At 53.1% G+C, this 10,094-nt stretch overlaps 1 protein-coding gene across 2 annotated transcripts in view; it reads right to left on the reverse strand.

Moving 5' to 3' along the window:
- Positions 1-10,024, reverse strand: part of RBCK1 (RANBP2-type and C3HC4-type zinc finger containing 1) — an 18,771-nt gene extending 8,747 nt beyond the window's left edge. The window contains exons 1-7 of one of the 2 annotated variants that reach the window (XM_006154690.3): positions 9,511-10,019; positions 8,287-8,431; positions 4,340-4,433; positions 4,056-4,254; positions 1,894-2,000; positions 1,649-1,822; positions 493-653 (exon numbers count right to left, since the gene is read on the reverse strand). In XM_006154690.3, the coding sequence (XP_006154752.1) occupies positions 493-653; positions 1,649-1,822; positions 1,894-2,000; positions 4,056-4,254; positions 4,340-4,433; positions 8,287-8,431; positions 9,511-9,532 (902 nt within the window). In that variant the 5' untranslated portion in view covers positions 9,533-10,019. Of the gene's footprint in view, positions 1-492; positions 654-1,648; positions 1,823-1,893; positions 2,001-4,055; positions 4,255-4,339; positions 4,434-8,286; positions 8,432-9,510 lie in introns of both variants that reach the window. The other variant, XM_006154691.3, reaches the window with a different exon arrangement.
- Positions 10,025-10,094: the final 70 nt, after the last annotated feature.

Below are 10,094 nucleotides of genomic sequence, written 5' to 3' on the forward strand. Positions count from 1 at the left end.
CCAGTCCCCTCCTGAGGGGTTTCTCACCCCCTCCCTGGCAGGACCTGAGTGGCTGTCCCCACGGCCGCTCGGCCTCTGTGGAGCAACAGACCACAGTACGTCATCCAGTGTCTGCCTCCCCACAGGACATTCGCCCAGGAGGCTTGTGGGAGGCTGCCCTGCAAATGTCTGCCGTGACTGCACATACCCAGGGACAGGAGGCCAGCAGAGGGTAGACTGCCTGCCAGCCCACGATGAGGTGAGGGCGGGCTGCAGGTGGGGGTAGTAGGTAAGGGTGGGCACCCGAGCCAGAATACTTGGCTTCCTGTTGGGGCTTTTACTAGGAGCTGTGTGGCCTTGGGCAAGTTGCTTGGCCTCTCTGTACCTCACATTCCTCATCGGGAGGGAGAGCGTCTCTTGGAGATTCTGTGGGTATCCAACAAACTAGGAGTGCACCGCCCCGCCCTGCCCTCGGGGATCAGCGCCGCCCCTGGGGGAGACCTGGGGCCGCACCTGCAGAAGGCGTGCAGACACTCGCGCAGCACCACGGCCTCGCCGGGCCCCAGCGCCGAGTAGCACACGGGGCACTCGGCAGGCTCGGTGTTCAGCACCAGGCTCCTCTGGTCCAGCTGGACAAGCCGCATGTAGTTCCCCTCCTGCTGCTGCTGTTTCCGCTGGGCACACGGGGCGGGGCCATGGGGCGGGTCAGGGGCCAGGTCAGACCACGAAGGGAGCAGGGGCAGGACCAGGGGAGGTGGGCAGGGCTGGGGCAGAGGTGGAAGCGGGGATCCTAGGGGTGACAGCTCGGCTGGGGGTGGCCCCATGGGGAGGCACAAGGCCAGCAGGGTGGGGGCAGGAACAGGCTTGCTGGGTCTGCTGAGGCTGCAGTGGGGAGTTGGGCAAGGAACATGGCCATAGGGAGAGAAGGGGACCAGGGCCCGGGCTGGAAGTCATCCTGCAGGGTTCGCATCCCTGAGAGTAAGCAGGGCAGGGCAGGGGTGGGGTGCGGCTGGGTCAGCATCAGGGTGGGAGGTGACAGACCAGGGAGCAGAGTAAGGTAGGGAAGGGCTCGAGAGCAGGGTCATGGCAGGGGTGGGCCAGGGGCAGCCCTGGCTCCAAGGGAAAGGTGGGCGGGGCTTGGGGAGCACTCCCGGGCAGGTGTCTGTGGAATCAGTGGGTGTCATGATGGGTGTGGATTAGGGAGGGGTAAGACAGAGGGCAGGGTCATCCCCCAGGGAGCAGCGAGAGGCCAGGGCCACAGAAATCGGGATAGGCCACACCAGAGACAGAAGGGGTAAGAACAGTAGGACCAGGGTGAAGTCACAGGAGGGGGGCAAGGTCAGAGCTGAGGCCTGGTCAGGTTACCATCAGGGACACTTGTGTGCACACAGGTGTGTGGGGCAAGGCTGCAGTGAAGTCACAGCCCACGCAGAGGCAGGGCACATGCACCTAGACACATCACATCCAGGGGGTGGGCCTTGGCCACAGAGTGACCCCCGAGGGCAGGTGGGTAACAGTGGGGTGCAGAGCCACCCCCAGCAGTGTGGCTGCAGTCGAACGGGGCAAAGCAGTAACGAGGCAGGAGCAGCAACGTGCAGGTGTCTCCCTTCCTGGCCTACGCCTGCCCTGGCCGGGCGGCAGGTGTCTGTCCCAGGCCTTCTGCACCCACCTGCTGGTACTGGCGCAGAGCCTCCTCCTCTCCTGCCAGGCGTGCTCGCTCCTCCTCGTCGGGCTGGTACGAAGCGGGGACCTGGTAGGCTTCAGGCCGCGCTCGGCAGCACATCTCACAGCCAGGCCGCGTAGGCTTGTTGATGAAGGTGCACCCAGGGCACTGCCAGCCCACCTGGAAGCAGAGGCCAGTGAGTGCAGCTGGGCAAGGGGGTAGGGGAAGGGACACACATGCAGATGGCTTACCGGTGGGGGCTCGGGCTCTGCATCTGGCTCCTGAGGGGCCCCAGGCTTTGGAGGGGCTGCCTCTAGGGGGCCCCGTGGCTGCAGTGTGAGGTCCTTGAAGCCCAGATCTGCAGAGGAAAGTTAAGGGAGTGGCAATCTGTGACCCCCACCTGGTCCACCTTCCATTCCCTCCTCCTCCCTGAAAGTTCCCACCCTGCCAGGGGCCACCTGGCTCCCCAGGGTTGAGGTTTATACTCCACCCACGAATGCTCTTGTTAAAAATCCTGGGTAAGGGACCAGCAGTTAGCATAATGACTATGTCGCTGAACTCCCTATGTAGTCGACTGTGGTTCGAGTTCTGGACCCGGTGGCTTAAACTCACGCTGGGTGCGTGTGCATGCGTGCCCAAGATCCCAAGAGAATGGAGGAAAAGGGATTGCAGTGTGGCCATCCCCCCTGTGAGGGTGATTTCTTGCTTTCTGTCTCTCTGTGTCTTTCCGGCAAGCACACACGCCCTATAGCAAAAAAAAAAAAAAAAAAAAAGAAAAAAATTCTCAAAAAAAAAAAAAAAAAACAACCCTGGGTAAGACCTGGTCTCCTGGCAAATGCATGAAAGGAACACACCACTTGTGAGGCAGTTCTATCAAAGCCCGACTCAAATCACTATCAAGAGAGTCAAGAAAGAGGGCCAGACAGTGTCACAGTGGCAGCACTACATAGTGGGAGGCTGATTAACATAGGAGGTTCCAAGTTCGAGACTTAAGACCCCTGTAAGCATATGGGACAGACGTGTGCCCATGATCCAGGGCTGGCCAAGGCTGGGTTTGAAAACCTGATGGGGAACTCACTATTTATTTTCCTTTCTCTCTCTCTCTTGCTTATCGGGCACTATATTTTCCTTTCTCTCTCTCTCTTGCTTATCACTAAATAAATTTAAAAAAAAAAAAAAAAAAAGGAGAAGGCTGAGAAGGAAAGACTGACAGGGATAGACACGTGACCACTGAAGGCCACCTCTTTTTCTATAAAGGACCTTAGTGGGACAACTGGCAACCTCTGAATGAGATCTCATAATGCTCCTTCATCAGTGTTAATTTCCTGAGTTGGAGAGTTGGACAATGTAAGAAGACGACTTTGCAAGAAAATATACACTGAGGCATTTAGATGAGAACCGCAACTTAACCCTCAAAATGGTTCAGAAAATAATTTTACATATACACAGAATAATACAGCAAAACAACTGGTAAAACATTAATATTGGAGGAATCTATATAAATGCAGCATGGGAATGAATGCCCTGCATAATTCTTTGTACAATTTTACAGCTTTTCCATAGGTTTGAAGTATTTGAAAGTTAAAATTTAGAACAAGCACAACTATCATCATATCCAATTAAAATTTTTTTCAAGTTTTTCTTTTTTTTTAATTGCCAGAGGGTACATATGCTTGCCAGAGACGGAGGGAGAGTGACAGGCAGCGCCCCTGACTGGGGTGTAGTCATGCACTCCTTTTTTTCTTCTATTTGCCCATCTGTCAGGGTTTGGGGCATGCACACACACGATCTGCTGAGCTAGAACTGGGACTTGAACCACGATCGTCGGCATGTGAGATCCGACTCCCCATGCACAGGGCTTAACACTGGCACGAAGACCAGCCGCCAAGTTTCTTTCTTTTATGAGAGTGAGAGGCAGAAAGGGAAAGGAAGAGAGACAAGCCCCCCTCAAGGGTCTCATACTGCAATCCCCACACCAGCCTTCCTGCCTGCCAGGAATCCAAGCTGGCGGCCGAGCATGTACAGGTCAACCAGGAACAGAGCCGTGATCATCCATGTGCAGCTGGCATTCTGTGAGCAGCCTATTACCCCTGCACCACTGAGCTGGCCCACAACTTACAAATTTAGAAAACCGAGGAGCAGACAGGAATGACTTTGCCCAAGGTCACACAGCTGGAAAACACCAGAGCCAGGACTGATTTTAGCTCTTCTCCTCTTACCAGCTGTTCTCAAAATGAATCCCTGAAATGCTCCTCCCAGGTAGTTTATGGCCTCTTTCCCACTGGGGGATCAGGTGCCCTGGGTGGGTCCCCAACTGAAAACCCAGGGGTGCAATCCCCATCTACCTGCTCAACCCAACACACGGCCTCAGGGGAGTCCAGGGCCCAAGTCCACTGCTGGGGCAGAGCCTCACCTTCCAGCATGCGCAGCTGCCGCTCCCGCTGCAGCTCCTGAGGGTTGAGGGACGTGTTGCGGGCTGACAGCAAGTAGAGGTAGGCGCTGTCCCCATTCCGCCGCACCCCGTGGGAATGCAGGGTCTCCTGGTCTCGTGCCAACCGCTGCCCAATCACCCACTGCTGCAGGCTTGGTGGGAAGCCATAGTCTAGGAATACCTGTTAGGGTACGAAGAGGAGGTGGAAAGGGGGGTCCAGAGTAGAGAGAGAGAGGTGGGAACAACACAGGAAGCCCCTCACTCACCATGTCCTTGAGGGAAGCCACTGTCATATCAGGCCGCACTGTGAGCCAGATGGTGACAGTGTGCATGTGCGCGTCCTCCACGCTCACCCACAGCCTGTGAAGAAGAATGTGGGAAGAGGCTGTGGCCCTTGGACCAGCCTTAACCACCAGCTACAGACGTGTACATATTAGTAGGCATATGCACGCACATGCACAATCCTCATCTCGGGAAGAGGCCTCCCCTGGATTCCCTTTGCTTCCTCCCTCATTAGAACCCACTGCTTAGGCCCCTCCAATGGTTCGAAGCTGCTCTTACAGCAAAACCCAACTCACTGCAGCACGCGGGGGCCTCCATGATGGCCCCACCCCACCAACCACTTCTTTCCCGGCTCTCTACCCTAGCCAAACCACCGGCTGCTGCGACATGCTTTCTCAAGGCTATTCAGGGCACTTAACATGCACTAACTCTTTAATCCTCTCAACGAGGAGGTACCGTTGTACCCGTTTCCCCTTTCCCTTTTCTACAGATAAAAACATGAAGTTTATACATGTTAGTTATGCTCCTAAAGTAAACAATTAGTCATTGTTAGAGGATGGATTTAAACCCAAACAGTATTATTTCAGACAAAGTGGATTTTGTTTTGTTTTGTTTTTTTGGAGAGGTTTTTTTCGCTATAGGGCGCATGCGCTCGCCAGACAGAGAGAGACATAGTGACAGAAAGCGAGAAATCACCCCCGGGGGGATGGTCACGCCACAATCCCTTCTCCTCCATTCTCCTCTTGGGATCTTGGGCACACACGCACACGTGCCCGGCGTGAGTTTTAAGCCACCGGGTCCAGGACACGAACCACGGTCGACTACGTGGAAGTCCAGCGACATAGCCATTACGCTAACTGCTGGTTCCCAAGACAAAGTGGTTTTTAAGTACCAGCTTTGCCAAGGAGCCTCGAAGTTATTTATTTTAAGAATGACTTACTTTTTAATTACTTTTAAGAATTATTTATCTTATTTAGCATTATTAGTTTTTAATTTGCTACAGGGCACTCACCAGAGAAAGAGGGAAAGTGAAAAGGCAAGCTGCCATGTCTGGGATTCAAACCACGGTAGGTGATGTTGGAGTCCAGTGTCCTAACCACCACACCATCCACTGCCCCCCCCCAAAGATTTTTAAAAACATTTTTTAAAAAATTCTCCTTCATTTGCCATCATTTGGAGATTTAGAGCATGTACACACATGACTGGGAATGTTTTTTGAGGCTGCCAGAGCCAGGATTCGAACCACGCGGTCTGCCATATGAGGGAGCTACAGAGTTAACCTAAAAGATTTTGGCTTGGGACCAGCAGTTAGCATAATGGCTATGTTGCTGGACTCCCACATAGTCAACCGCAGTTCGAGGCCCTGACCCGGTGGTTTAAACTCATGCCGGGCATGTGTGCGTGTGTGCCCAAGATCCCGAGAGGAGAATGGAGAAGGGATTGTGAGGTGGCCATCACCCCCCGGGGGGGGTGATTTCTCACTTTCTGTCTCTCTGTCTCTCTCTGTCTGGCAAGCACACACACCCTATAGCAAAAAAACCTCTTCAAGGTAAAAAAAAAAGATTTTGGCTTTCACACAGGATCTTGCTATGGGGCCCAAACTGGCCACAAACTTGCAACCGTCCAGCCTGGGCTTCCTGAGTAACTGAGACTGCAGGTGCACATCTCTGCTCCAGCAAAGGTTATGGAAGAGGTTAACGTAGACCCAAGCATGAAAAGGAAGGGATAAAATGAAACAACAGAATGGATCCCCAAAGAGACATAATTTAAATACAGCAACAACACTATGGCCTCCCTAGTGTCTTTGACAGAAGGCTGGGAAGACATTGTATCCAGAGAGCAAGAAGGGCGTGAAGCAACCAGAAGGTAGGAAGAGGGCGACAGACAGACAGTCGTACAGGGGGACCACATGTCTGTGTCTGGAGATCTCCCTGAGCACACCCACCACACGGCCGTGAACTGGGCTGGCTGAGGCTGGGGGCGCAGTGCAATGTCCAGATCCTGTTGGGGGTAAAGAATTTCTGTCTCTCCTGCTTATGAAGAAATAAATAAACTTAAGAGAAAAAAAAATTGAAAAGAAAAGGAAAATGGGGAAGTGTTCTTGGACATTAAAAAACAACGGCTGCTAGGGGTCAGCCAGGCGACCCTTAGGTGGAGCTGTTAAGGTAGCTGGATCCCACATGGCTGGCTGCACCATTTGAGTTCTACACTTAAAAAATTAAAAGGTATACCAGGTTGGGAACAGCAGGTGGCATGGTGGCTAATGTGCTGGACACTCCCACATGGCCGACCATGGTTTGAGTCCCGGACCTGGTGGCTTGCTTTCTCACTTTCTCTCTCTCTCTCTGGTCAAATTAAAATAAAATGAATGAATAAAATAAAATAAATAAATCTTAAAAAAAAAAAAAAAAAGTATATCAGGTTGTGGCCAGCAGAGTGCAGCAGTTACATCGCTGACAATAGTTCATGTACTGGAACCGGTGGCTTGAAAATCACACCAGGCACGTGTGTGTGTGCCCAAGATCCCAGGAGGAGAAAGGACTCTGGCGTGGCCATCTCCCCTGGGGGATGATTTCTCACTTTTCCTCTCACTATGTGTGTCTCTATCTCTCTGGCGAGTACACGTGCCCTAAGGCAAAAAAAACAAAACAAACTTTTTTTTCTCAAAAAAAAGTACACCAGGCATGTTGGACCAGGAGGTGGCATAATGGTTGAGGTACGAGACTCCCACATGGCAAAGTGAGGTTCAAGACCCAGACCTGGCAGCTTGAAACTCATGCTGGACATACAGTGAATAAAAGCCCAAGAAGTGATTGGTGGATAAAGGAGAAAGGATTGTGGTGTGTCCATAAACCCTGAGGGAGGTGATTTCTCACTGTCTCTCCACAACACACACATCCTTAATACCAAAACTCTATCTCTCAAAAAAAAAAAAAAAAAAGGGAACCAGCAGTTAGCGTAATGGCTATGTCGCTGGATTCCCACGTAGTTGACGGCGGGTTGCGTCCTGGACCCAGTGGCTTAAAACTCACGCCGGGCACGTGTGTGTGCGTGCCCAAGATCCCAAGAGGAGAATGGAGGAGAAGGGATTGCGGCGTGACCATCCCCCCTGGGGGGTGATTTCTCGCTTTCTGTCTCTATGTCTCTGTCTGTCTGGCGAGCACACGCGCCCTACAGTGAAAATCTCTCAAAAAAAAAAAAAAGGAAAAGGAAAGGAAAGAAAGAAAAACCCTGAAAGGGGAAGTGACCTACCCTATATGTCATAGCTGAGGTGACAGAACTGGGCTTTAAAGTCAGGTATACCTGCCATTATGAATAACTATTTAGGGGGATAGTAGATGGAGAAGCGGTTATGTTGTTGTACTCCCACATAGCCAATCGTGGTTTGAATCTCTGTGGCTTGAAACACACCAGGTGCGTATGACTGTGTGCCCAAGATCGCGGGAAGAGAGTGGAGGAGAAGGGACTGAAGGTGTGGTCATCCCCCCCGGGTGGGGGTTGATTTCTCACTTTCCCTCTTTTTCTTTCTTTCTCTCCTGTGAGCACACACGTCCTAAGGCAAAAATCTCTAAAAAAAACAATAACTATTTTGGGTCAGCCAGGGACATGGTGGCTAACGTGACTGGATTCCACAATGGCCAACTATGAGGTTTGAGTCCTAGACTTGGTGGTTTGAAAAACGTGCTGATCGCGTGTGCATATCCAAAACCCTGAGAGGAGAACAGAAGAAAACAGACTGCAGTATGGCCATCCCCTACCCCCCCGGGAGTGCTTTCTCACTTTTACCCCTCAACCCACCTCTCTCTGGCACATGCATGTACCCTATAACAAATTAAAACAAAACAAAATACAAACCTATTCTTCGGGCAAGAGCATACCGCTGCCCACTAGGGTTCAGGAAGCCTATGTCCCTGACCAACAATATACTCACCTGACATCCTGTGTTGGGGACACCTCAGGCTTCAGTTGTATACTCAGGGGTACCCGTTGCTCTGCCAGCCAGATGGCACACCGCCTAGCCACCTGTTCATCCCCGCCCGCCACTGCGCGAGTGAGGCTCAGGGCCATTTCCTCTACTGAAAGCCGTCAGAGAGAGAGCAGGTTAGCATAAGATTTGTTTTTCAGAAACAGGAAATACAATGGGAAAAGAGGTGATCCTTTGTGCTTTCTGTCTTCCTGGTGGACTTCTATACATCCTTCAGTACCCCTGCGTAAAAGTCCCACTCTCTAGGAGGCATTCTCTGATACTCCCTATTCTCCCTCGACCTAGGCTCATTTGAATCCATTTTCCCTTCAGACTCTAAAGTTCCCTATATTACCATTCATTTATCTGACAAGGGTTTATTGAGCTCCTACTGTGTGCCAGTTTCTCCCAGGAATGGAGATCAAACAGTGCTTTTAGATAAACAAAGTTGCCCTCCTTAGAGATCTCTCAGCCCAGTGGGGAGATGCTAAGTTTAAGGAGAGAAGGAAGAAGTCAGACTGTGACCCTTGCTGGCATGGAAATGAACAGGGTCCGGAGATCAAGAAAAGCCCATGGCAGGAGGTAGCAATGAACCTGAAACCTCAAGAGGTAGCTGGACTGGGGAAGACCAGGCGGGTAGAGTTCTGGTTACAGAAGAGTGGCCACAAAGGCCTTAGACCAGAAATGGTTGGGTTAGAACAAAAGGAAGCCAGCGGGGTCCCACACAGTGAGTGAGGCAGTGATGCCGGGATACTGGGAGGGCACCCAGGGCATGTGAGAGGCCCAGGGGCACTGGGCTTCTGTGCTAGGAACCCAGCAGACAAAGGATGGTTTCCAACAGGGCAGTGAATCTACCATGTTCCACAATGCTGGGCACAAAAGGCAGGAGAGGCAGGGACCCCAAGACTCAGGTGAAGCGCTGTCTTCCCACCAGACCCGGGTCTCCCAGTTCAATGCCCTGTGACCTCAGGAGGTCCCCACCACATCTCAGTCCATGGCTGGCCTAAGAAGGCCTCAGGCCCCAAGAAGCCTGTGGAAGACAACAGGCTCCAATGGAGGGAACAGAGGGACGGACAGGTGGGCAGGAGGGCAGGCTAAAGCCCCTTTCCCAGGCCATTCTGGGCAGGCAAGCTGAGTCCTGCCACACCCGCTTCCACCCGAAGTTCCCAACCACCTCCAGTCTGTGCCCACCTTTCTTGGTCTTCTCGTCCATCTGGCCTGGCTGCGCCCATCCCCCCGAAGGGGGTGGGTTACGGCTCCGGGGAAATGCTACCTCCGGATCACCTGGAAGGGGGCAGGCGACCGCGAGCAACTCAGTCCCGACCCAGAGGCCCCCCGTGCGACCCAGGCGCTCTCAGAGTCTCGGTGTCCCCAGCGGCAGTCGGGCAGCATCACACCACCCACACCACCAGGGGAACAGGGACCAGGCCTGGCACAGGAAACGAGCCCGGGCCCGCGTGGGACAGCGAAAGGACAGGGGCACGAGCCCAACCCGCAGTGGGCCAAGGAGGAAACGAGACAGGCCGAGCGGCAGGAGAGGAGGACAGAGAACTGCCCGATCGGAAGTGTGCCTAGCGTTGGGATTTTTGCCCAACTTCTCCTCCCCACTCCAGAAGCCCCTGACATTCGGAAAGGGGAGGGAGCAGCTTCTGCGGAAGAGAAAGTGAAAGTTGTATCCCCGGAAGTGGGGCGGGGCTGGGGGGCCGGAAAATTGTCGCCTCATCCTGGACCCTCCCCACGCACGGCCCGCCCGGCAAGCCGAGGCGTTCTCAGGT

Source organism: Tupaia chinensis, unplaced genomic scaffold, assembly GCF_000334495.1.
Source record: "Tupaia chinensis unplaced genomic scaffold, TupChi_1.0 Scaffold000418_1, whole genome shotgun sequence".
NCBI classification, from domain to species: Eukaryota; Metazoa; Chordata; class Mammalia; order Scandentia; family Tupaiidae; genus Tupaia; species Tupaia belangeri.